Source organism: Chelonoidis abingdonii, chromosome 18 (genome assembly GCF_003597395.2).
Source record: "Chelonoidis abingdonii isolate Lonesome George chromosome 18, CheloAbing_2.0, whole genome shotgun sequence".
In the NCBI taxonomy this organism is placed as follows: Eukaryota; Metazoa; Chordata; order Testudines; family Testudinidae; genus Chelonoidis; species Chelonoidis abingdonii.
The window spans coordinates 8,897,601-8,923,662 of record NC_133786.1 but is presented as its reverse complement, the minus strand read 5'-3'; the positions used below and the strand labels follow the sequence as shown (position 1 = coordinate 8,923,662).

Here is a 26,062-nt window from a genome sequence, read left to right as displayed (position 1 = left end):
CAGTTAACAGGGCATTGGGTGTGGGAGGGACACGAGGGCCAGGAGGTACTGGGACACAGGCCTGCAGAGGGCGCTCCAACAGCTTGAGAGCTAATTCCTGAAACGACCAGCAAGAGGCGATGCAGGGGTGAATCGCGCTACATATGCCTTTAGACTGGGAGTGTAGCAGGGGTGTGTCAGGGGCATGTCAGGGTTGTGGTTCGATGATGCCTTTAGCCTGGCGGTGTGTCGGGGGCTTGGCAGGGGTATGTCAGGGTTCTGGTTCAATTATATCTTTAGCCTGGGGGCGTGTCAGGGTCGTGACGGGAGTTGGCGGGGTCACGTCAGGGTTATGGTTCGATTATGCCTTTAGTCTGGGGGGCCTGTCAGGGGCATGGCAGGGTTTTGGCAGAGCATGTCAGGGTTGTGGTTCAATCAGACCTCTAGCCTGGGGTCGTGTCAACGACGTGTCAAGGTTGTATTTTGATGTTGCCTTTAGCCTGGCAGCATGTCAGGGTCTTGGCAGGGGCATGCCAGGATTGTGGTTTGATTATGCCTTTAGCCTGGGGGTGTGTCATGAGCATGGTGAGGTCATGTGAGGGTTCTCGTTAAATTATGCCTTTAGCCTGGCCGCGTGGCAAGGGCGTGTCAGGGGCTTGGCAGAGTCATGTAAGGGTTGTGGTTTGATTATGCCTTCAGACTAGGGGCATGGCGGGGATATGTCAAGGGCATAGTGGGGGCATATCAGAGTGATGTTTCAATTATGCCTTTAGGCTGGGGGCATGGCAGGGGTGTGTCAGGGTTGTGGTTCGATGATGCCTTTAGCCTGGGGTCGTGTCAGGGGTGTGGTGGGGCTGTGTCATGAGCTTGGCCAGGAGTATATTATGGTTGTGGTTCAATTATGCCTTTAGACTGGGGGCGTGGTGGGAGCATGTCCAGAGTTTTAATTTGATTTCCCTTTAGACTAGCGGTGTGGTGGTGGTGTGTCAGGGGTGTGGTGGGGCTGTGTCACGAGCTTGGCAGGGGCGTGTCAGGGTTGTGGTTCGGTTATGCCTTTAGCTGGCAGGCATATCAGGAGCATGTCAAAGGCTTGGCAGGAGCATGTCAGGGTTGTGGTTCGATTATGCCTTTAGACTGGGTCCGTAGTGGGGGCATGTTAGGGGCATGGCGGGGTTGTGTCAGGGTTGTGGTTCTAATATTCCTTTAGCCCGTGGGTGTTGTGGTGGCGTGTCAGGGGCATGGTGGAGGCATGTCAGTGTTGTTGTTCAATTATGCCTTTAGCCTGGGGGCGTGTCACGGTTGTGGTTTGATTATGCCTTTAGCCTGGGGGGTGTCATGGGGCATGTCAGGAACGTGTCAGGGTTGTGGTTCAATCATGCCCTTAGCCGGGAGGCGTGTCAGGGTTGTAGTTCGATGATGGCTTTAGCCTGGTGGCATGTATAGGGGCTTGGCTGGGGTATGTCAGGATTATACACTGATTATACCTTCTGCATGTCAGAATATTCAGAGGAGTGTATCAGAGTTGTAGTTCGACTATGCCTTTAGTCTGGAGCGTGGCGGAGGCGTGACAGGGACAAGGTGGGCAAGTGTCATGGTTGTGGTTTGATTATCCCTTTACCCTGGAGGCGTGTCTGGGGCTTGGTGGGGGCATGTCAGGATTTTGTTTCAGTAATACTGTTAGTCTGGGGGCGTCCTCGGGGTGTGTCAGAGGCTTTGCAGGGACTTGTCAGGGTTATGCTTTGATGATGTCTTTACACTAATGAGTGGCAGGAGGTGTCAGGGTTGTGGTTCGATTATGCCTTTCAACTGGAGGAGTGGCAGGGGCATGTTCCATTTACATAACATAGTCAAGGGTCCATGATAGTTCAACTTCTCCCCAACTTCAATGGCCTATTCTGAAGTTAAATGTATTCAGTAGTTAAGTGACCAGGCTTGCGAGACGTAGTCCTGTGGCTTGGGTACTTCCTCAACGTGTGGCTGAAACCAGTTGAACTCTTCCCCCGGCTTGCTGAGGAAGGACTTGAATGGCCTGTTCTGAAGTGAAGCGCCAGCTGCTGGACTCAGAGGTGTTCGCCTGGGGCGCTTGGGCCCCTTGACTCTTTCTTTTTTTTCTGCTGAAGCTGTTCCACTTCCTTACATTACATAGTCATGGGGCCACCCTGAGAACCAATAGCCCGGTGTGGGCGGGGGGCTGCGGTGCGTGCCCGGCATGTGGCCGGTTGGGGTTCAAAGCCCCTTTCTTCTTGCTGAGAAGGGATTTGAACCTTGATCTCCTGCCTCTCCGCTGAATGGCCTGAGTGCTGGGCTAGGAGGTGTTCCCATGTGGGGACTCTCTCTGGCTTTTCTGTCGAAGGAGGGTCACTTTGGTGACATAGCCATTTGGGCCACAAGCGGGGGCCAGCCGGTTCGCTTAGCGCAGCGGTTGGAGCGCGTGCCCAGCGGCTGGGAGGTTGGCGGTTCCCATCCCTTCTCTTCCTCATCTTCTTCTTCGTGAAGAGCAGGGAGTTGAGCTGAGCACTTAGCTCTCAACTGAGTGGCCTAAGTGCCAGGCTAGGAAGTAGTGGGCTGTGGGGGCTCCCTCTCTTTTCTGCTGAAGATGGGCCACTTGCAGGAAATGGTACATGAGAAGTGGGCCCCAGGCAGCCCGTGGCTCCCTCGGTAGTCCTGGGGTTGGGCTCCTTGGCCCCAAGCCGGTGAGTGGCTGGTTCAAGCCCCCACCCCCCTCTCTCTGTTTGTTGAGAAGGGAGGGCCCCTTGAGCTCTTGCCTCGCAAGCGTTTGACTTTAGCTATCTATTGACCGGGGCACAGGGTCCTCTCGAGTCCCTCTATGGTGCGGGGGCTTCGGGTGCACGCGTGCACTGGGGCTGACCCCCGGTTCAGACCCCTCCCGGCTCGCTTGAGACTGGGTGGGCGTCTCAATCTCTTACCGCTCAAGCGTTCCACTTTCACTACATATTAACCGGGGCAAGGTAAGCTCTTGTGTCCCTCTACGGTACGGGGGTTAGGGTGCTCGCTCGGATTGCGAGTTGCCCGGGTTGGAGTCCCCGCTCTGCGGCCCGAGTGGGCCGCTGCTGGGTGAGAGGAGACCCCTCCTAGCTGAGCAAGAGGCCTGTCACAGGGCCTCTTGCTCTTTTAATTAAAGGGGCTTTTGCTGCTGAGCAGTAAAACCCCCCCCTCTCTCTCGTCCACCATGATCAGGATACACGCCCAGGTTGTGGCAGACCCCAGGGCACTCCCCTGCTCTTTTGAGGGGTGTGAACTGGGGGCCGCCACCTCCTGGGGAGAGTCACTGGTGAGCGATCCCTGTCCGAACCCCCTCTCCGTCCCAAGAAGACAACGGCCTCTTGAGAAAGAGAGGGGGTTCGGACAAGGATGGCCCACCGCAAAGGACGGTCGCCTAGGAGGCAGGAAATCCCTGTGCAAGTCCCTGCTGAACAGGCAGCTGGGGGACTTGAACCAGGATCTCCCCCAACCCAGGCGAGTATCCTAACCACTGGACTAGAGAGGGAGGGTTGCTGCGGGGCCGGCCCAAAGCACATTTAGTTAAAGCGGAACAGCCGCGAGAGGCAAGAAGGAGACCGGCAGCCCCCTGGCTCTTACAGAAAGCTCAGGGGACGCACGCCAGGCGAGGCTCGAGCCCACGTCTCCGGCACCCCAGGTCCAAAGCACGACCATCGGCCTACAGAGGCTACTGGCTCTGGCAGACCACCAAAGGCCATTCAATTAAAAAGTGGAACAGCTTTGAAAGGCAAGAAGGAAGGCACACCCAACGCAACCCCAGACAGATGAGCGCACACGCACCCCAGGGGAGATTTGAACTCACATCCGCCCCCAGCCCAGGCGCCCCGGTGAAGCACCACCAACCTACAGAGGGAACTGGAGCTGGGGGAGGCCCAAATGCCAGTTAATTAAAGTGGAAGAGCTGCCACCGGTAAGAGGAACGCAGCCCCCGCATGGAGGGACCCAAAAACCTACCCGGCCAGTATTAAAGGCGCATCTCCAGGTCTTTGGAGCATCAGCAGACCTGGGGAATTGAACCCACAGCACCCACCTCCCACCCCTGGGGCCCCAACCGCTGGACCATGGCCGGAACCATGGCGGCTGCTTTGCCCGAACAATAGTTAATCAACTTGGAACACTGTCTCGGGGCAAAGAAATAAGCCAAGGCCTTGACCGCCCCAGAACCACTGGGGGTATCTTTCAAAGGTCTTTGCCGCACAGCCGAGAGAGGATTCGAACCCGCAGGGGCCACGAGACAGACCGACAGCCACACCGCTGGGCTACAGAGGAAGGTGCTGCGGGGGCTCGGCCCAAATAACATTTCATTAAAGTTGAACAGCTTCACGGGCAAGAGGAGGGGAACACAAGACCCCCCATCGCTAGAGCGCTGCAATGGCAGAGCGGAGACAGGCTGTAGGAGAGCCCTCTTCAAATCCGCCCCCACAACCTACCGGGCAGGCAGAAAGGGGATTTGAACGAGCCATCCTCAGGGTCCCTCCGTGAGGCCTAACCACGGGAAACAGAGAGGGAGCCACAGCCTTTACCTGGGACCGGCAGCCTGGCATTAAAGTGGAACAGCTTCAAGTGAGGGTGCTCCCATCACTCTAGCCCAGGACCCAACGAGGAGGGCACTCACCCGGGCGGTAGGGGAGTCCTTTGCAAATCCCTTGCGCTCGTCAGGCAGAGGGGAGCGTTAAGAACGTGAACGGGCAGATTGCATCAGACCGATGGCCCAGCTAGCCCACCGCCCTGTCTTCCCGCAGCGGCCCACGCCACCCGCTTCAAAGGCAACGAACCGAAGAGGCCGATTATCAAGCGATCCGGCCCGTCGGCCCCTCCCAGCAGCGGGCTAAGGACGGCCCGAGCGCGGGGCCGCGTCTCTGACCGTCTCGCCTAACGGCCGCTGAGGGACCCGCGCACGTTCCCCTTCTTTTTTTGAACCCGCTTCCAGTTTTGGCCCGCCCCACAGCAATTGGCGACGAGCTCCACAGGCTGGCTGTGCGTCGCGGGGGGGCGCGAGGTACGGCCTCGGGTTTGGGTGAAACCTGCCGCCTACTAATTCCAGCGGGTGAGCCCTGGGTCTTGCGTTGCGTGAAGGGGGTGAATGAATAATAGGTCCCGAGTCCCGTTCTGCACCCAAGCCACGATTGGCTAGACCTCTAGCAGCTCCAACCTTAACTGTCTCTTTCCCCAGCGGAACCCGAAGCAGCCCTCGACCCCCGCCCCCATGCCAGGCGAGGCCCCCTAACCACTAGGTTAAAAGTTACCCGGGAGGCCTCTGCCTCCTTCTCCCTGGGCTGTTTTGCGGGGCGTTGGGCGGGTCCCTAACCAGCTCACACTAAGAGGGTTAGGCACCTGAGGGGTTCCTGGCCGTGGCCGGCAAGCAGAGGCTGGGAGGGGAAGACGCTGGGTCAATTTCCTTCTCCCCGCCTGACGAGCAGGGAGTTGAGGAGGGCTCTGCAGCCTCTCGAGCGCGAGCCCCGATACCGAAGGAAAGGACAGGCTGCGGAGGCTTGCTGGTGGTAACGTGGCGAGGCTGTGCCACGGTCATCCAGTAGTTAAGTGGCCAGGCTTGCGAGACGCACCCCTGTGTAGTCCTGCGGCTTGGGTACTTACCCGGCGTGTGGCTGAAGCCAGTTCAACTCCTCCCTGGCTTGCTGAGGAAGGCCTTGAATGGCCTGTTCTGAAGTGAAGCGCCAGCTGCTAGACTCAGAGGTGTTCGCTTGGGCCCCTTGACTCTTTCTTTTTTTTCTGCTGAAGCTGTTCCACTTCCTTACATTACATAGTCATGGGGCCAGAGAGGAAGGCAGCAGGCCGGTGCGGGCGGGGGGCTGCGGTGCATGCCCGGCGTGTGGCCAGTTGGGGTTCAAAACCCCTTTCTTCTTGCTGAGAAGGGATTTGAACCTTGATCTCCTGCCTCTCCGCTGAATGGCCTGAGTGCTGGGCTAGGAGGTGTTCCCATGTGGGGACTCTCTCTGGCTTTTCTGTCGAAGGAGGGTCACTTTGGTGACATAGCCATTTGGGCCACAAGCAGAGGCCAGCCGGTTCGCTTAGCGCAGCGGTTGGAGCGCGTGCCCAGCGGCTGGGAGGTTGGCGGTTCCCATCCCCTCTCTTCCTCATCTTCTTCTTCGTGAAGAGCAGGGAGCTGAGCTGAGCACTTAGCTCTCAACTGAGTGGCCTAAGTGCCAGGCTAGGAAGTAGTGGGCTGTGGGGGCTCCCTCTCTTTTCTGCTGAAGATGGGCCACTTGCAGGAAATGGTACATGAGAAGTGGGCCCCAGGCAGCCCGTGGCTCCCTCGGTAGTCCTGGGGTTGGGCTCCTTGGCCCCAAGCCGGTGAGTGGCTGGTTCAACCCCCGCCCCCCTTTCTCTGTTTGTTGAGAAGGGAGGGCCCCTTGAGCTCTTGCCTCGCAAGCGTTTGACTTTAGCTATCTATTGACCGGGGCACAGGGTCCTCTCGAGTCCCTCTATGGTGCGGGGGCTTCGGGTGCACGCGTGCACTGGGGCTGACCCCCGGTTCAGACCCCTCCCGGCTCGCTTGAGACTGGGTGGGCGTCTCAATCTCTTACCGCTCAAGCGTTCCACTTTCACTACATATTAACCGGGGCAAGGTAAGCTCTTGTGTCCCTCTACGGTACGGGGGTTAGGGTGCTCGCTCGGATTGCGAGTTGCCCGGGTTGGAGTCCCCGCTCTGCGGCCCGAGTGGGCCGCTGCTGGGTGAGAGGAGACCCCTCCTAGCTGAGCAAGAGGCCTGTCACAGGGCCTCTTGCTCTTTTAATTAAAGGGGCTTTTGCTGCTGAGCAGTAAAACCCCCCCCTCTCTCTCGTCCACCATGATCAGGATACACGCCCAGGTTGTGGCAGACCCCAGGGCACTCCCCTGCTCTTTTGAGGGGTGTGAACTGGGGGCCGCCACCTCCTGGGGAGAGTCACTGGTGAGCGATCCCTGTCCGAACCCCCTCTCCGTCCCAAGAAGACAACGGCCTCTTGAGAAAGAGAGGGGGTTCGGACAAGGATGGCCCACCGCAAAGGACGGTCGCCTAGGAGGCAGGAAATCCCTGTGCAAGTCCCTGCTGAACAGGCAGCTGGGGGACTTGAACCAGGATCTCCCCCAACCCAGGCGAGTATCCTAACCACTGGACTAGAGAGGGAGGGTTGCTGCGGGGCCGGCCCAAAGCACATTTAGATAAAGCGGAACAGCCGCGAGAGGCAAGAAGGAGACCGGCAGCCCCCTGGCTCTTACAGAAAGCTCAGGGGACGCACGCCAGGCGAGGCTCGAGCCCACGTCTCCGGCACCCCAGGTCCAAAGCACGACCATCGGCCTACAGAGGCTACTGGCTCTGGCAGACCACCAAAGGCCATTCAATTAAAAAGTGGAACAGCTTTGAAAGGCAAGAAGGAAGGCACACCCAACGCAACCCCAGACAGATGTGCGCACACACACCCCAGGGGAGATTTGAACTCACATCCGCCCCCAGCCCAGGCGCCCCGGTGAAGCACCACCAACCTACAGAGGGAACTGGAGCCGGGGGAGGCCCAAATGCCAGTTAATTAAAGCGGAACACTGCCACCGGTAAGAGGAAGGGATCAAAAAGCCCCCATCTCTAAATTGGTGGAATCACAGAGCATAGATAGGCTGTGGAGCGAGGCGTGTCAGAGTTGTGGTTAAATTATGCGTTTAGCGTCGGAGCCTGTCAGCGTTGGCATTCAACGATGCCTATCAGGGGATGGGAGGGATGTGGTTAGATGATGCTTGGGTGTATCAGCAGCATTTCACAAGGGATTTTTGAGCCTCTGGGCACGGCCTCAGTGTCAAGTGGGCATGGCAGGGGCATGGTTCGACTATGCCTCGAGCCTATAGGACCGTGTTTTGGGCATTGGGAACATCAGGTGTGTCCCCCCACCTTCTGCCAGCTGATTCAAGCTTGCAGGGTGCATCGGGGCATTTGCAGCGTGTCTCGGACTTCTGGGGGCATTGTAGGGTGTGTGGGAAGGATATGTTTTGAGATTGCATCGAGGCTATGGGGGTGTGGCGGGGGTATGCTTAGAGGCTGGGCTGAGTGAAAGCGCATTCTGAGGCTGTGTGTCCTGACCAGCAGCCACCAGTACCTTTTGCATACAGTCCAGTACAGCGCCTCTTTGCACATAGTCAGGGCCAACTCCCGACAGCTTTGTGGTATAGAAAGTGGGACAGGATACGCTGGAATAGTGGCTTTCAGGTGTATAAAGGGTGAAAGTTACACACTGTGATCTTAGTCTGGAGCAAAGTCACTTTGAATATGTATTAGAAATCAACCACTTTTGTCACAGAGGTGTAGAGAAGGTAGTAGGTGCAGTCTCGGCCGCGTGAAGCTTCCTTTCCTAGCGCAGCGGTTGCCACCTTCCCTCTTCTCCACCAACAAGGGCAAAGCCGTCTCTGCTTGCTACAGCAATTCGCTTTGATGGTAGTAGTCTAGAATGACGGGGAGTGGAAAAGGAAAATGCTTTGAGATGAACTGTGGAAAGAACAAGGTGTTAGGCTGATTTTCCTTTTACTGAGGGAGTCGAGTGTGTGTGTGCGGGGGTGCAGAACTCTCATCCCGGAGCAACAAAAGGGGAAAGTCATTCCACAGCTTCCACCCTGCCCACACTTAGGTTAAAGAGGTGCTGGCCCAGTATTGGGGCACTATGGCCCCACTCCTCAGCAGCTGTCCCCAGGGCAGCCTCAGCTCGCAAGGGAGCTCTGGCAGTCAGCCTGGGAGAAGGAGAGAGTGGCTGCAAGACAACAGACATGCAGTACCCGCTGAGGCAGCGCAGTCTGCAGGAGGAAGACCAGGACTATGAGCAAGACTCAGCCGGAAGAATGGGTGCCTGACCCCACACGCTCGTCCCCTCCCCTTCTTCCTGACTAGGGGGAAGCTCTCCCTGCACCCAGCTGGAGCTCTGAATTACTGAGACTGTGCAAGCAACTAAAGGGAAGGGAGGAAGTGGCTCAGAGGAGGCACCTGCTGGAGGCACCCTGGGTCCTCCTACCCTTTCCTCTTCCCCCTGATGGATCCTGCAGGACTCCAGGGGCAGGCCCTGAACTGTGCCTTGCTCTGGGACTCCCCTCGCATTGCCCAGAAGAGCTGCCCCCAAACTTGGAGAGAGAGTTTGGAGCAGCCTGACCACTCCCTCTCCCTAGAACTTGTATAGAAGGGAAGGGATGGATCCTCTTTGCATTTACTTCCCCGAGTGCTGAGCTCCTCTGCAGGGCCTAAAGCAGTCATAGGGTCATTTACACCAGGGTGAGGGAAATGAAAACGCTCCTATTGGGTAGCACTCCCCACCCACTTGGCACTGGTGAAAATGACAACACGATCCATCAACAGAGGCCTAGGTTTATAAAGCCAGGCTGCTACAAAGCAACATTTTAAAAAGAGAAGAAAAAAAAAATCCCATCTCGTAAACATTTTCAGAAAAATGAGAGTCTAGAAAGTTGTGAATAAAGGAGCGAGACAGACAGGAACAACAGAGGAGGTTACTGAGCTGCAGTTAATCAGATTTCAGAAGCCAAGATAAAGGAGCAGGGGAGAACATGAGATTGGGTAAAAATAAACAAGGTGCAGCAGAATGAAGACGGCTGCAAACTGTGAGTAAGATCAAGTGGAACAGGCAGCAGTATTAATCTGTAATCTGAAAAACAGCAAGCGCAGCTAGAAGCCGCGGTGGGAGAGAAAACCAAACAGAACCCCCATCTCTTGACCCAAAAGGAATATCTCCCCCACCCCAAAGAAATAATAAAGCAGCTTCTGACCCATCTTACTGCATACACTGGAGTGAGAAACACAGCCATGGGCAGAGTATTCTTCACCAGAAGGGAAAGGCGAAAAAGAAAAATCCCACAAGACCCAGTGTAGTGGAAGCTTCTGCTATCACGGCTGCAAGGGAGAAAAAAAAAAATCAGGTTGAAATATCAATTCACATTGTGTCTCCACTCAAGTCCGGTTCTTTGTGGAAGGAAAGAAAACAACATGAATAAAACCCACTAGCTTGAGTTTTCTCTCCACACGTAAGTTAAGAGCGTACTGGGCTGTTCGGTGGTTTGTTTTCTGTGTCTTGTGCTGTGTTTGTACCTTTCAAATCCCCTAGGATTAAGGGAGATGAGACAAAGGCACAGTGGCGCACTAATTGCATTCAGAAGCTGAAAGGGGGAAGGGTGGGGGAGGAGAGATGAAACAGGCTGATTTTTTTCTCCTTTACCATTTAAAGGCCAAAGACACTGTAGTGAGCTGTGCTCCAGGCATGGCAGGAATGAGATCCATGTATCATGCTCTGGGATAGCTATTGTCGTTACCTCTTTGCAGGAAAGTAATGCAGTAGTTCTAGCTTAGGGGAGGGCAAACTTTTTGGCCCAAGGGCCATATCTGGCTGGGGGCATGCAGGGCCATGAATGTAAGGCTGGAGCAGGGGGTGGGGTGCAGGAGGGGGCTCAGAGAAGAGGAGTGAGGTGCAGGAGGGGTGCAGGGTGTGGGAGGGGCCCAGGGCAGGGGTGTGAAGTGTGGGAGGGGGCTTGGGGCAGAGGATTGGGCTGTGGGAGGGGTTCAGGGTTCGGCCCAGGGCCGCTTACCTGGAGCTGCTCAAGGTGGCAACGGCGCACAGCGGGGCTAAGGCCGGCTCCCTGCCTGCCCTGGCCCCGCGCTGCTCTAGCATCATGGCCCTGGGGGGAGAAAGGGGGAAGAGGGCTCTCCTCCCTGCCCTCACCCGTGAGTACCTCCCCCAAAGCTCCCATCGGCCGCGGTTCCCCTTTCCTAGCCAATGGGGGATGCGGAGCGGTGCCTTCAGGCAAGGGCAGCGCACAGAGCCCTCCCCCCCCCAGGGCCGCAGGGACATTGTCTCGGCCATTTCCAGGAGCAGCGCGGGGCCCGCAGCGCCACGGAGGTGGCAGCCCTGCGGCTGCCGTTTACCCACTCCTGTTCTAGCTGCAGGTTTTTGAGTGACATCAGCTGGGCCACAAGGAAGTATCTTCATTACAATCCACTTTGAATTTCAGGGGGGCACAAGAGTGTTAAGGACAATAGAATAACATCTTCATTCATCTCTTGAAACTTCAACTTTCTAGTGCTAGCTAGAGATTGGTGTGAATCACAGCATGAGTCTGATCTCCAAACTATGGGAGAGTCTGGATCCACCTACAAACTTCAGGACTTAGGGCTCTGCTGTGAGTCAAACTAACATCAAATGGAGGCCCCCTCTAGCCCAAAGGTTCTCAAACTGTGGATTGGGACCCCATTTTCATGGGGTCACCAAGTCTGTCATGAGACTTGCTGAGGCTTAGAGCTGAAGCCAAAACCCAAAGTGGCAGGCTCAGGCTTCGACTTCAGGCCTGGGTGGTGGAGCTCACATTACAAGCTCCCTGCCTAGGATTGAAGCCCTTGGGCTTCCGCTTTGCCCCCCCGCCCCCACCTGGGGTGGCAGTAATGGGGTGGGCTCAGTCTTTGGTGCCCTCCCCCAGTGGGGTTGTGTAGTAATTTTTATCAGAAGGGAGTTGCGGTGAATGAAGTTTGAGAACCCCTACTTTAGCCAATAGATATGAAGCCAACCTCTGCAAATCTTGCTTATCGCTATTATAAGCCCAGGCCTTTACAGTGATTGCAGATACTCCCTGGACTTTGGGGGTTGCTCTGGATTCCAAACTGACTCTAAAGGTTCTGGCTCCTATGTAGCACTGAGCAAAACCAGTCCCTTTCTGCACACAGACTCTCAAATAGCATACTGGCTTCATCTGGTAAATTGGTGAGTCATATTGAAAGTGCCTTCAATTCAAACTGAAACAAGATGGGGAAAAAAAACCACTTTCAATCAGAAATGGTTAAGCAAATTATTGCCAAGGGATTTCTTTTCCCCTCTGTAGCACCTTCCATTTCCTTCCCCAAATATATTTTCACATCTCTGATTTAGTTATGGAGGAGTGGAGTGAATCAGTCCCTTCCTTTTTCTGGCTGACAGCCGTGCAATCAGTTACTTTTTCTGAAACCTGCAGAATGTCAACATATTAGAAAAATATGCAGACATTTCACATTTCATTTCTGATGAGCGTCCCCCCCGCCAACCCTTTCCCGAATCATTGCCATCTGGTTATTAGTCCTAGTGTTCCGAGTTCTGATGCCGTCAATTCGACGTTTGCTAAAGTCAGCAGAGGCTTGGAGTTTTTGCAGTTTGGCAGTGTCTCTGTCTTTATTGTGATGATCCGACTGAAATTAGCTTTTCTGACAGCATTACAAGGCTCCTAGTCACAGCACTGTACCCTGTAACAACTCGATGCGATTTTAAAATACAAAACCAAAACAAGCACCCACTGCACTCTCCCCCCCCTGCACAAAATAATTTTAATTGCTCTACAAAGATCGTCTAGTAGATGCCTGGAAACACAATACCACAGTCTGTTGTAATTAAGGAAAATAAAAGTTCTGTCTGAAATGAAACAATTTGGCGAGGCTGGTTTTGCACTGCGGAAAAGAGGTTTGTGTTCCTGAACAAGCGGAGAGACGCATCAGCTAATTAGATCCCCTCACTCCATTATTTTTTTTTCCATTATGATGGTTGTTATTCCTTTGCCTTAAAATTAATGAGGTTAGGCTGTGCACACTGTGTTTATTTTCAGTTCAGATCACAGCCAAGTGTGAGAGATTGCACTTAATGTGTAATTATAAATTAACGATTCTTCTTTTAAAGGGGGAAAGTTCCCTTTTCCTCTTGTTGCAGTTATTTCTGACTGCACTGCAGTGAGCTGAGAAAAGGGGGAGCTGTTCCAATGGGAGTTTAAACTGGAATTCAGGGTTTGAGGTTACAGCCGAATAAGAGACTGATGGCTCTGAAATCTCACAAGATTTTGTCTCCCCACATGGCAAAAATCTTTTGACCTCAGCTCAAGTCTCAAGTTTTCTATCAACTTGGGACAAATCTGAAAGTGTGACTGTAGAACCACTGAGGTGGCTTTCAATTTGGGGATTCAAATCTGAACCTCCATGGGATTTCAGAGAGGTTTTGACCAGAGGCTTCGCGTTTGGCCCATCTATAGTTACCGAGAGGGTGGAGGGTCTTGAGCTGTCCAGCCCAATAGTAGCTATGAGACACAGAGGTGCATTATTTTTGTCCTGGATCCCAGACACCCTCTGGATAGAAGGGTCCATATAATGTCTCACTTAAGCTTTAAAGCCTGAGAGTTAAGCAGTGCAAAGGTCTCATGCAAGCCCTTGCAAAGGGGCAAATTTCTCCCTTAACAGTTAGGGTCCGACAGCAAGATTATAAGCCAGTCAAGTTCGCAAAGGATGATCTAGACAAGAGGTTCCCCCTCTCTCTGTAACTGGAGGCTGAATATATCCCACTGCAATTTGAGTAGCTGGTGAACAACAATGAACAATTCCTGTTAATCTAAACAAGCGTGGACAAATATTTCCTTTGGATGGATTTGCAATTAAAAAAAAAAATCCTGCCAAGTGGCCAGTGAAACCCTTGGTGCCATAAAGCCGAGAGGCACTCCCCAAAACACACCTACGCTGCTGCCATATGCAGTTCATAGGCCACTGACTTCAATCAGTTAAACCAAACTAGCAAGAGAATGCAAGCTGAGTTTAGAATGTAATCCCCCCTTCCTCCCTACCCAGTTGCCACTCTACTGGGTGAGTGACCCAGGCACTCCCACTAACTTGAGGAAAACAGGTTCCTCGAACAGATTGCCTAGATTTCGCTCCATGCGTGCAAGACAAATCCAAGGTGAAGCTGATGCCGGAGAACGGACTGCATTTGTAGCATCAGCTGGTTATTAAACTCGCCCTTCGCCCGTCATGAAGTCATGTTCCACTCAGGCTCTCTTAGAATAATTGGCTCCTTTAAGAGGTTTGTCTTCCACCGTCGCTGCCAGAAGAAACCGCGATGGAGCACAGTCACGTTTGTCAACCTGTTTTCAGACTCATCTCCCACTGAAAATGGTCTGTCTGGCTGAGTAATCCCTCTTCTCGCCCCCTGCACACACACAAATTGACCTTACAAATTCCCAAACAGCTTTATGTCTTCTTTATGGGCCTTTCTCTGCATGGCTCCTTATTTTTTTCCTCTGTAGTTCTTTTTCTTTATGTCCTTCCCTGCTTTCTCTTTACTCTGTACACGAAGTCTTTATGGTGCCTTTGCCTTTTCCTTTTTTTTTTTGTCCTTCACACCCCATTTTCCTGGTTTTGCATGAGATCCTGGGGTATATACTGTACCTTCCCAAGGCTGAAGATCAGAGGTGCAGAACATATGTTACTTTGTGCTGTGCTGGAATGATACATTTTACTTCTACCTAGTCTGGCCTTTACTGTATAGTGGCGAATTCTAGCATTCTGGGTAACCGCACTCATTCTAAAGGTGGCTTTATACTGTTGACGTTAGCCCCACTTCAAGCAAGTCCAAATCAGGTTTGTTCTTAGCTTGTGACATTACAGTGCTGGCACAGACAAGAAGCACTGGAAAACTAGCTAGCATGTTCCGATTATTCCTGACACTCCGCTGTGGGCAGGGTACTTGTACTGCTTAACTACACCGCGAGGCATGAACCTGGGGAGTAATGCAAGTGGAAGAGAACTGCTAGTTTATTACTGTTTATTATCTGTATTATGGTAGCAGCTAGGAGTCCCAACCAATTAAATCAGGGCCCTGTTGAGCCAGGTGCTGTATAAACACACAATAAGAGACAGTCCCAGACCCAAAGAGCTTACGTTTTGAATCGACAATTGGGACAGAGGGGAGGTGGGGAAACTGAGGCACAGAACAGTGAAGTGGCTCACCCGAGGTCACAAAGTAGGTCAGTGGCAGAGCCAGGAATAGAATCCAACTCCTATTACAGCGTCCTGTCCCCTAGATCACGTTTCCTTTCCCCATTACATACTACTGGCCCTAACATTTCCATTACACTGTCCCATTCCCCAGTGTAGACCAGGCCTGTGTCTCCCAGTTTAGGGCCTGATACTGGTTGACTGAAGTCCCTGAAATTTTGCCCACTGGGTCAGGAGCAAGTTAAGCTCCTTCAAGGCAAACCTTAGTTTAAGGCTGTTTTCATTAGGGTAGCTAGTTCAACCTAATTAATTCAGATTAATTTAAGTAGGCCACTTGGGACCGACTGGCTATTTAGCCATTTTTGTGGTGCCCATCACCATAGCTCTTGGGCAGCAATCACAGTCTGCCCTCCTAGTGTGCCTTCCATCAGACAATCTCTGTGTTCTTCATGCAGCTTAATGAGGCCCCTCTCCCCCTTCCATTCCCCCGGCCTCAGGAAGAGGAAGCAGGCTGAAAGTCATTCGGCCTTTTATTTGATCAATGCTTTAAGATCAATCGCTCCAGCTATAATTACATTCAACAATATTTTGATGCTGCTCTTTGCATTTCCCTTAGAGATTAAACACACCTGTCCACGTAGCACATGGGAGAAGATGGAGTCCACGCAGAGCTCTGCATGTCTGTGTCTGGAACGTGCAAAGAGGAGCAGCTTTGGGTTTCTCATCCAATTACAGCCAGAGAGCTTGATTTGAAAACATAATTGGATGGACATGATTAACCAGGGCGGCCTTTGTTACAATTCCAGAGTTGCTTAAAATGAAAAGATATCAAGGTACCTGGACTGAGCCCCTTCAAATACGAAATGTGAATATTGTCTCCCCTGTGCTGTTGGCTGCCTTCTCCAGTTAGCCCAGAGAGGCAGAATGGTTTAAGCAATCCGAGTAGGGCGCAGGGAGGAGTTGGGAAAATCATGGATTTTCTTGATTTACTTGCAACTACGGGGAAGGGTGTTGTTTTAGGGTAACCCAAAAATAAAAGTTTTAAAAATGGTGGATGATTAGACAAACCAGAAAAAAAAACTCCATCTGGGACTGGAACAAAACATTTTGGTGGGATTTCAAGTTATTTTTAAAATAGGGATAATTCTTACTTTAGTCTGCCAGCCAGATCTAAAAAGGATCTTATTAATGAGTCAGAGTAACCCATCAGCTAGAAAAAATGTACTGCTGTCACACATGAAAAAAATAATAAAATCACAAAAAGGGACACAACTCGAAGAAACATAGTCTAAGGCCTGGTCTGCACTGGCGTGTCTGTGTGTGTGTGTGTGTCAACCTAAGATACGCAACTTCAGCTACAAGAATAGTGTAGCTGAAGTCAATGTATCTTAGTTTGACTTACCTCGTGTCCTCATGGCGCGGGGTCGATTGCCGCGGCTCCCCCGTCGACTTTGTTTCTGCCTCTCGCTGAGATGGAGTTCAGCAGTCGATGAGAGAGCGATTGGGGATCGATTTATTGCATCTACACTACACGTGATAAACTGATCCCCGCTAGATCGAGTGCTATCCAGCAGGTAGGGTAGACGTAACCTAATTTTGACCAAAACTGGCAGAAAGCTTCTAAATACAATTGCTAACGCATCTATATACTCAATAGAGTACTGTTTTGGAAAGTTTGGGAAATATTTAGCCCCAGATGATATATTTTATGCATTTTACTGTACAGATGCTCCCTGGGTTACGCAAACCCAACTTACGCAAATCTGCACGTATGGAAAAAGTTCTGTAAATTCTGTAAGCTAGAAAGTCTTTTTTGGCTTTTGGTTTTTTTGCATAATGGTCAGGTAAACATTCATGACTTACGCAAAATTCAAGTTACGCAAGGTGTTCTGGAACGATATACTTGCGTAAGTCAGGGAACGTCTGTACTTTTTGCCTTCTGTTAAAGCAGAAGTCTGTAGTCACACGACAGCATGCGCTTGTCCGTACCAGGTAATACATCAAAACGTGTGTCATTATTTGTAGAATGGACTGATCTGAGAAAAAATATTCTGTCTGCTATTTTATGAATAGTGGCTAGTGTCCTAGGATTCCTGCACCAACAACTAATACAGCATACACAATGAAGAAATATTTTCAGGATATGTTCCATTCTCAGGGCCAAGACTGGAGATATGTTGTTTATGATGAAACAACCTATTGCAAAGCACAGTTGGTTAAATGGAGGAATCAAAACTAATTTGATAGGGACCACCTTGAGGTGGGAGTCATGCACTCTGCACTGAATTTCATGGGCAGTATAGGCAGCAATGAAGGAAAGTGGATTTGAAAACATTCTTGTGGAAGCCACCGCCTATGAGCTATGCTCTAAGAGGGAAAGCATATAATCATGGCATTAGTATCCACAAAGTAATGAATGAAGCAATTAACTGCGTGAAATGGATGACAGTTGGCGGTTGCATGAACAATGGTATTCTCCCACAAGGTGACACATCTTGGAGAAAGCTCGATTGTACAGTGATGCATTTGAAGCTGTAGAGAAAGTACACAGAGGAAACAGAGTAGAAGCACTGAATGTGCTGACAGACTTAAGCAATAGTACCCAATCACTCCACCAGGTCATGGACACTTACATTACCCAAGAAAAAAAAACTGTTCATAAGCATTTTTCTGGGAAAACTATCTAATGGATTTCTCCCAACTACTAATGGATACTTAGCAGCCAAGAGAGATGATGACAAATCCATGGAGCATTTGCAGAGATGATTCCACTTACTTCCAATGTGGTCAAGTGAACGATGCTAGACAGAGTTCTGTAAATGGAGCAGAAACCAGACTTCTAGAGGTGGAGAAGCCAGCAATATGTCACATCCTAGTTGTTTGTCAGGGAGCAGTATACCCGACTGCCAGACCCTTCAATGGTGGATGCCATGACACGTCCGTTGAGCAATCACTCAACAAGAATTGTGGGAAGCATCCACATCTTTGCACAAAAGATAAGGCTCTGACCAAGTATTAACTGGCTGCAGCTGTAACAGCTGTGACAAAACAAATGTGTGAAGGGCAGCCTTTGGCAACAGATCTCCACAATGCAGCTATCACAAACTGCATGGCTGCAGATGAAATGTCTGTCCAAGAATGACAAATCCTTTTAGCACTGAACCTGAAACAAGCCCAGGCAACAGACAGCCACTTTTGAACACCGTGGGCCTACCTGAAATTGCAGAAAGTTAGAGCATGACCAAAGAGAACGGCACACAAGAAATGAAGCCGTTCGTAACCAGGAGGCTGCAAAGAGGCGAGGCACAATCTCAAATCATTTGGTAATCTCAACAAAACAATCCAAGAAGAGAAGAAGCAGACAGCACAAACAATAAACTACTGATTGTCAGATCTTCAGCAAGCTGATCGTTATTGCCCAGTCCGGAGATGTTGCTATCCCAGGTTTGAAGTATGTCCCATTTCCCCTCTGCCGGAACTTGAGGTGGATCACAAGGACAAGGAACATGCAGATTCACGCATGTTCTTCCACGTTGCCGATGCAAACCAAACACTCGGCGTGAACAGGGCGCTAAAGTGGAGTTTGGAATCAGATGTTGCACTGATGTGCCCAAGTTATTGCTCTATTCTTGGGGCAGATGAATTCTATTTCTGAATTGGTGTTGGCTCAAAGTAGAGAGGCATTCCCATGCATAGATTAGCCGGGAATGGACACGCATCTTATGCTGCCAAACATTCATGCTGTCAGTGGATGTGACGCTACTTCAGCTTTCAGAGGCAGGGGAAAAAGAGATGATTGAAGACAGCAGCTGACCTCCAAAGAAGCGGATAGAGAGGAATTTAGAGCTCCCTATCCCAAGCAGCCCGAGTGTGGGGGAAGAGGAACTCCAGAAAGCCTCTCACATACCCATCTGGACACCTCAGGTTTAGGGCTCTGTGTTTATGGCAGGCATTGAGACTGTTGGTTCTCAATTCCCCACCTTGGTCTTGGGGGTGAGGCTCTGGCCTGCACTGACGGCGTCTATTTTGCACTCTCTTCTTGATCTCAGTGCTTGTGGCATTTACAAACCATGCCCCGCATGCTCCTTCTCAGTTCTCTGGGTCCTGGTGATGTGGCATGAACGGAGCATGCCCAATCTCAGCATAACCCCTCTCCTCTGCAATCAGGGTGATATGCCCATTCTCTGCTCCCTTACAGTCACAGCATGGTCTGCCTATACAATGGACCCAGTATACCCAGACTCAGCTCCTCTCTATCTCAGGACTGCGAACCAGATCCATAGAAGGACTCAGATGTGGCAATATCAGCAGTGCCATCGCTGCCTTTCAGATGCCTAGAAAAATAATTGGAACAAAGAGATTCCCAACGCTTGAGCTGAGCACATAGGCTCCCTCCTTCAATGAAAAGGGAGCGACAGGTACCTAAGAACGGAATCCATAAAAGCCAACTGGGAGACAGCGATGAGAGAGGTTCTGCTAAGCCCTGCTTCTTTCAGGGAATTCAGCACCTATCTCTGCCAGGAACCCCCTCTCCCGTAGTCAGGTGACTTCAGTGCATCAACCATTTCTTATGTGACTGTGAGGTCCCGGCCTAACACCTCGCAAAACAGCCGAGGGCAGAGGGGGAAGGAATTGGGAGGTCTGCGGTGTAACCTTTAGCCCAGTGGTTGGGGTCTTCACCTGTGATGTGAGGGACCCTGTTTCAGTTTCACCCTCTGTCTCATGAGGAAAAGGCCTTTAAAGAAAGGTCTCCTACACTGCCCATCTACTCCAGGGGTTAGGGTACTCACATGGGCTGAGGGAGATGCGGGTACAAATTTCCCCTCTGCCTGTTAAAAACAGGTTTGAGCAGGCATCTCAGGCAGCCCAGATTTATGCCCTAACCTTGGGGGTACCACGATGGCTGGCTCCCTCACTCTTGCCTGTTGAAGCTATTCCACTTTAATTAGATATTCATTGGCCCCAGAGGGACAAAGAAATGCAAGCTCTCTGCAGACTAGTGGTTTGGGTACTCCCTGTGGGATGTGCTGGTTTGAACCCCGTGTCTGTTTGCTGAAAAGGGATTTGAACTTTGCCCTCTTACCTCTCAAGCAAATGGTCTAAGTCCTGGACTAGAAGCCCTGCCTGTTTGAAATCGGGGTTCTCCGTATTCAAAGGGAGAAAGTGAAATCAACAGATCGTTATTGCTAATATCCCCCAGTATGAAGAGGAATGACATTAAAATGAGCAGGGGCCGCATGCGGTAGTTGTCGGTTCACAGTCTGCCCGTGCGCCTTGGTAGTTATCAATTTTTAATTAGGCTAGTGCCATTAGGCGAGTTAAATAACAACTGAGATCTGTCTTTTCATGTACGGGGGAAAACAGAGCCCACTAGAGAACAGAGCTACAAGAGTGTAGAGCATTTAAGAGCAGTTACAGCATAAAGAGCTCCAGATGGGAGGAGTTAGGCACAGCTGCTTTCTTTTCCGTGGCTCCAGTCAATCAGGGTTACTCTAAAATTGTGATTAATAAATCAAACAGCACGATGCTTTCCTGGCGTCTTTAGTCTCTAGCAATTCCACTGGGGGGGTGGGGAGGGGCAATCTGTTTGGAGAGAGAGCTTCCTTCTGCTCAGATTCTATCCTAAATCCAGAGCTTTTGGAAAGCTGTGCAAAATACATAGATATATATTCTGGAACTGTGAGCAAATGAGCCTACCAGAGGCAGTGCGGTCTATGGAGTTTTGTTGGGGTAAAGCGAGGTCAGATACTTTTTGCAGCAATGTGGTGCTCCGGAGAAATCATGTACAAGAATGCAGAGCATTTACGTTAACTTGCAAAGCACTGTGGAGCTGGCTGCAGGGTTCTGGCTTTTTTATATATGCCAAGGTTTGAAGCAGCTTGACTGTGGTGTGGCTCAAACCCACAGACTGACAGCAACAGCTCGAGCTGCTTGCTCTCTGTGTAAGCTCTCTTTACGAGCTCTGACAATGCACCTCAGTTCTGATCTGCCGCCGCCCCCACTATTCCCACCCTGGGCTTTCCCACATCTCTCTGCTAACATACTCCAACCCTCGTCCCTACTTTCCCATGCAGCTCTGCGGAGGCACCTGCGTCCTGACCCGCAGCCCCGTCCCTGCTATGTCAATCCTGGGGATCTAGTGTGAGGGTTTTGTAGGAGGTGTCAAGCAGGGACTCAGCAATGACGATTAAACTCACTCTTACTTACAGGACCTAAATGGAACGACGCCAGAGAAAGACATGTCACTGAGGGCTGGTCTACACTACGGGGGAAAATCGATCTTAGATACGCAACTTCAGCTACGTGAATAACGTAGCTGAAGTCGAATATCTAAGATCGGATTACTCACTCGTCCTCACTGCGCGGGATCGATGTCCGCGGCTCCCCCTGTCGATTCCGCAACTCCGTTGGGGTTGGTGGAGTTCCGGAATCAATCTAGACGCGATATATCGATCCCCAAGCAATCGATTGTAACCCGCCGATACAGCGGGTAGTGTAGACGTAGCCTTACAGTCTGGTTTCCCTGGTCCTAAGGCTAGGAATGTCTTTACCACACCATCACCAACAGATGAAGGACATAGGACGACACCAGTGGACCATGCTGCATATGACAGTGCCTGCAGCATGGCCCCCAGTGGTCTGCACGGGGCGTGCAAGCTGGGGACAGAGAGGCGGCTATTTCTTATCGCTAGGGTCAGGCAGTGCCACCCATCGACAACTTCACAACGTTCCCTGGGAGGAACTCCTCTTCCTCTCTGCCCTTCCCCTCCCTATTGCATATACAGTGAGGTCCTTTGGGCCAAGTGCTCCCTCCCGGCAGGGGAGGAGAGCGTGGAAGGGTGAGCTGCTGGCTCTCTGACCCCAAGGAAGCCCCTCCAGGAATCCTCCATGGGGATCAGGCTCTGCAGAGGAGGATGGGGCAAAGCAGGGGATGACAGCTCTTTAGAAGCAACCTGCCCTTGTGTCCCATAGAGATTCCTAGCCCAGGTCTTTACAGATTCCAACAGCAGCGCACAGAGTTCTCCACACTGGGATGAGACTGCGCGGGAGGGGTGTTGGGATACCCCGGGAGCAGGCGGTGGGAGGGAGTCCTGAGGACTCGACTCTGACAACAGAGGCAGTTTTTGGGAGCGCTATAAGCAGCTGGCACCTTCCCCTGCAGTAAAAACTGTGCGGGTCCATACTCTGCAGCTCTGGCTCCTACTCGGGAATCATCCACGTAGGGGACATTCCAGCCCTTGATCTCACTGTTCCTGACCCCAGTCCCCACAGTGGGAGCCAGTGTCATCATAATCTCCCCATGACATTTCAACCTTGCCTTGGCTGTACAGTGCTAACAGATTGGTAACAGGCAACACCTTCCATCCTACCAGTAGTTACATGTCTGTAGTGAGTGTAATGTGTAATGCCTCTTGCTTATTAGCTCAAATCCAGTCCCTGTCGGTAGCAACCTGAGGAATGGCTAGCTCAGTTCATGTTTCTTCCCCATCACAACTGTACTGCCTGGACCTCGTGTTAGCACAGCACAGAAGCTAAGGGCAGAATGGGATTGTTGATGCCAAGAGCTGGCTTTCAATTTAAAATTAAGGTGCAAGGAAGCGCGGGTGGGAAGCCTGTGTTGAATTCGCTCTGGGGATAAACAGGAGACTGCTGTCTCCTCAGTGGCCAGGCCTGTACCTTTCTTGGTCCACCAGCCAGTATTTAAATAGCCCAGAGCCTTTCCTGAGCACTAAAATTCACTTAAAGGAAAACAACCCGATGGATGTGTGTGGGCCATCTCCTTAGGAGGAAAAGCCCTGTGGAAAAGCAAAGGGATATTTTGAATTGGAGTCGAGGGACGGATATATTTATCTGCTCTCGTTATGAATGGCCATTTCATTTGAACCTCCCTGACAATTTAGTCCAGTGTAGTCCTGAGTAAAGATTTGCTCTGGGATTTCCAGAAGGAGCCCAATGGAAAAGAATTTCCTTGGGATTTGGGTCCCCAACTCCCTTAGGCACCTTCAAAAATCCTAGTGCCTGGTAATTAGGATGCAAGGCTGCATGGCATTAGTGGAGTGGGAGTGGAGTTCAACTGGGACTCACAGATTTTGTTTCCACTTTTGATTTTCCCTAATCGGGGTCAAGCTGAAGTCACTCCGTGTAAGAACCTATGCAGAATAGGATGGAATAGAAAAGACCCCCAAAGAGTCACATAGAGGATGGGGGATCCGTCTAGGCAGCCACATGATGCAGTGGGAGAGCTAGCTCACGGATGGAGGTCACCCACTCTGCCTAGTACAAACAGGTCCTCAAATTGTGCCACATGGACCAGACGGGTCACAACAGCATCCCTTCCAGTGGGCAGCGCAGTGAGGCCTTTGGGGACCTGAGTACGAGGAGGATGGAGGAGTTGGCTGACTAGGAGTGATTCTTTCCCCCCCTGCAGTGGTTTGTGGGCTGAAAGTAATGGTTGATGATCCCCCCACCCCAGCAAACCCTGGCTTAGTGGGGCTGCAAGCAATGAGTGAGAGAAATTAAACTCCTTCTTTGGACAAAGGCAGGGAGGAAAGACCTGCTGTGTTTTTAGCTGAGATAAGCCTGAGCCATGCACCTCAGATCTAGACTTCCCCAAAGTTCAGGGCTTCCCTCTGGGACCCACCTCACATAGAAGTCAATGGACCAGTTGATTTTCTTGTCCCTCCAGCTGGTAATAACAAACTTTTCTTTCTTTCTCTCCCTTGTCCAGGGCCCGGAGCAGTTCATGACGGCAGCAATGCGGCTTCCAGAGCAATGGCCTGCCTCTGGCTATCGGGCACCCTCCTTGCTCACTTCCTCATCAAGTTTTGATAAGAAAGCAAAAGGGTCCTCGGAGGCGACACCCGGCTTCTCCCACACCACAGACTTTAATCTCTACACTGTGGGGGCAACACCCAGTTTTACCACTTGAACGTACTGCCAGGGGGGAAGGGAGAGGGAGAGGGGGAGGGGAAAAGAGTTCCAACCGCCTGTTGGGGGATAAGTCATGGGCGTTTCGCAAGGCGAATCAATTTCTTCTACCCCGGCCCCGCCCTCAACCCTATTTATAAACCTATCCTAAAGTTAAGCGAGTCTCGGCTGAACCTGTTCAAATTGCCCCCAGAGACGTGTCTTGGTTTGACGGACGACACACAGCGGAATTCAAAATGAGTCAAAGTGTCCTATTATCTCTGTGTCTCTTAAGCAAAAGGATTGTTCTTTCTACTTGTTACACTGTACATACCTGTTCATGTTGATAAGTGTCCTGTTACACTTGGGCTTCACCTGGCATCCATTTGGAGGGATGTTTTAATAAATCAATCCACCCACCCACCCCCCGCCAGCACCTGGGCTCTCAGAAACAACTGCAGTAAGTTGCGGCTGTGAATGGGCCATAGCGATAGTGCATTTGGACACTGACAAAGGATTTGAGATCCCTTGGAGTGCAGAAAGGGAAAAGCTAGAGGACACTGTTCTCCCCTCTTGCTAAAACTGATGGCTGAGTGGCTAATGCAAACAGATAAACAGACAAAATGGTGAGTCATCAATCTCCCCATCCATCAAAGTAATCACGGAGCCATTCTATCCATCCATCTATCCTATTCACCCATCCATCTAATTAGCTATCCATCTGGCTTTCTATCTCACCATCTCTTTACTGTATTTATCAATTTATCAATGTAATTATCTGTGCTTCTATCCAAATCTCTCCTTCTCTGCTCTTCATCCATCCATCAGCGTAATCATCTCTATTGAGTCACCTATTTATCTAGCCAAGTTTCTATCTCGTTCCCTCCATCCATTTAGCTTTCTTTCTATTTTGTCTGTTCATCCACCTGCTAACGGCGGAAGATATTGAGAAATTTCACAATATTACATTTATGCGTGTGGTAGAACATAACTACTGGTCATAAAGCTAAGCAATATTTGGCCATTTGGGCATGTCTCTGACAATTCAAAACATGATAATGCAGTAGCAATCCTTCACTTAGTCCTCCCTGCAAAAAAAATAAACTAAAAAAACATAGAGATCTGTTTTCTCCTACTCCCCAAAATATATACTCTCTTTTTCAAAGTAAACAACACCCCTCACTCCACCCCAATGCTATTATAATCTTTTGCTTTTAAGAACCAATGTTTTATATTTGCTAACAGGTGCTTGTACTGCTGTTTTCCAATGGGGATGCATCCAGTTTCCTTTAAGAAAAGTCCTAATTATCCATTATTTATGGCAATTCCAAACAACATGTCCACTACCCATCCCGGGAGAGCCAGATGCAATCTGGCCAACACTTCTATGCTTACTCCCTTTCCCAGCCCCGACCCTCATTTGCTCTGTTCAGAATCCATCCAGTCAGAAGCTGACGGAGGCCAATTATTTTGGTAGTGTGTTGACATCACTCCTGTATTTGTTTGGGAACCTCTTATGAGCAGAGGGTACTTGAATAACTGACTTAATTTCCAAGCACTTGATTAACTCAACACAGAAAACAGATGGGAAAGAGGAAGGGAAGAGGAAGAAAAATACAACCTCCCACAAACCTAGATTCACATGGTTTCCTGTTTCTCAGTCGCTTCTGTTGAAGTGTTTTAGAGAGGGAATTTCAGGCAGCTGTCTCCAAAATGGAACAGCAGCATCAGATCTTTTATTTTTCAGACTATGGATGTTTATTTTGAAAGTTTCAATTGATTCTTCCCCAAGTTCCTCGGTTTGATTTAGGCCTTATTTGAATGAAACATGGCACTTTCTTGAAAGCCTAATGGCAGTAAGGGAGGAATCTGCATTGCTTAAATGTCTTTGAATGCACTTTTTTTTTTAAATTAAAAATACTACTAGCTTTCTGGGTCACTGCTAAGGTCTGACAGGGCTAGAGGACTATAGCATTCACAGACCAAACTGCAGCCTGCATGACAGGCATTCCAATCAACGCCCCAGACCTGACTGGGCGGCACAGCATGACCTGAATCACTAGAGTGAATCAAGTGACTCTTACAAAGATCTGCCAAGTAGAAACCTCTTTGCTTTTTCTGATCCCACAAGACATAAACACTATTTTCCAGGTAGGAAGTAAAAGGAGACATTGATTCATTTGGTTATTTTTGTTGTCGTTGACTGTTTTAGTTTTTTTTTTTTTTTTCCTTTTATCACTGTGGCCATCTGACTGAGTGCAGGCACTACCAACGGTGCTGGTCTGAACACAGTAAGCAAACAAACTGCAGCAAGGAAGCATACAACCTACCATACTGAGCTGCCAACAGCCACGTGTCAGGGACGCAAAGATGAACTTGCAGAGAGGGAGTGACTCGTACTGGTTTCCA

At 50.7% G+C, this 26,062-nt stretch overlaps 1 protein-coding gene and 1 long non-coding RNA gene across 4 annotated transcripts in view; one reads left to right on the top strand and one right to left on the bottom strand.

Annotated features, from left to right (window-relative positions):
- LOC116837739 (opioid-binding protein/cell adhesion molecule homolog) overlaps nucleotides 1-25,258 on the top strand; it is a 703,728-nt gene extending 678,470 nt beyond the window's left edge. For all 3 annotated transcript variants that reach the window (XM_032802392.2, XM_032802391.2, XM_075073596.1), the window contains one exon: nucleotides 23,475-25,258. In XM_032802392.2, the coding sequence (XP_032658283.1) occupies nucleotides 23,475-23,575 (101 nt within the window). In that variant the 3' untranslated portion in view covers nucleotides 23,576-25,258. The remainder of the gene's footprint in view (nucleotides 1-23,474) is intronic.
- LOC116837741 (uncharacterized) lies at nucleotides 7,554-21,378 on the bottom strand. Its single transcript, XR_004376764.2, has 3 exons — nucleotides 21,258-21,378; nucleotides 9,760-9,874; nucleotides 7,554-8,470 (listed from the first exon to the last, which is right to left on the bottom strand). It is a non-coding gene; the product is annotated as an uncharacterized LOC116837741 (long non-coding RNA).
- Nucleotides 25,259-26,062: the final 804 nt, after the last annotated feature.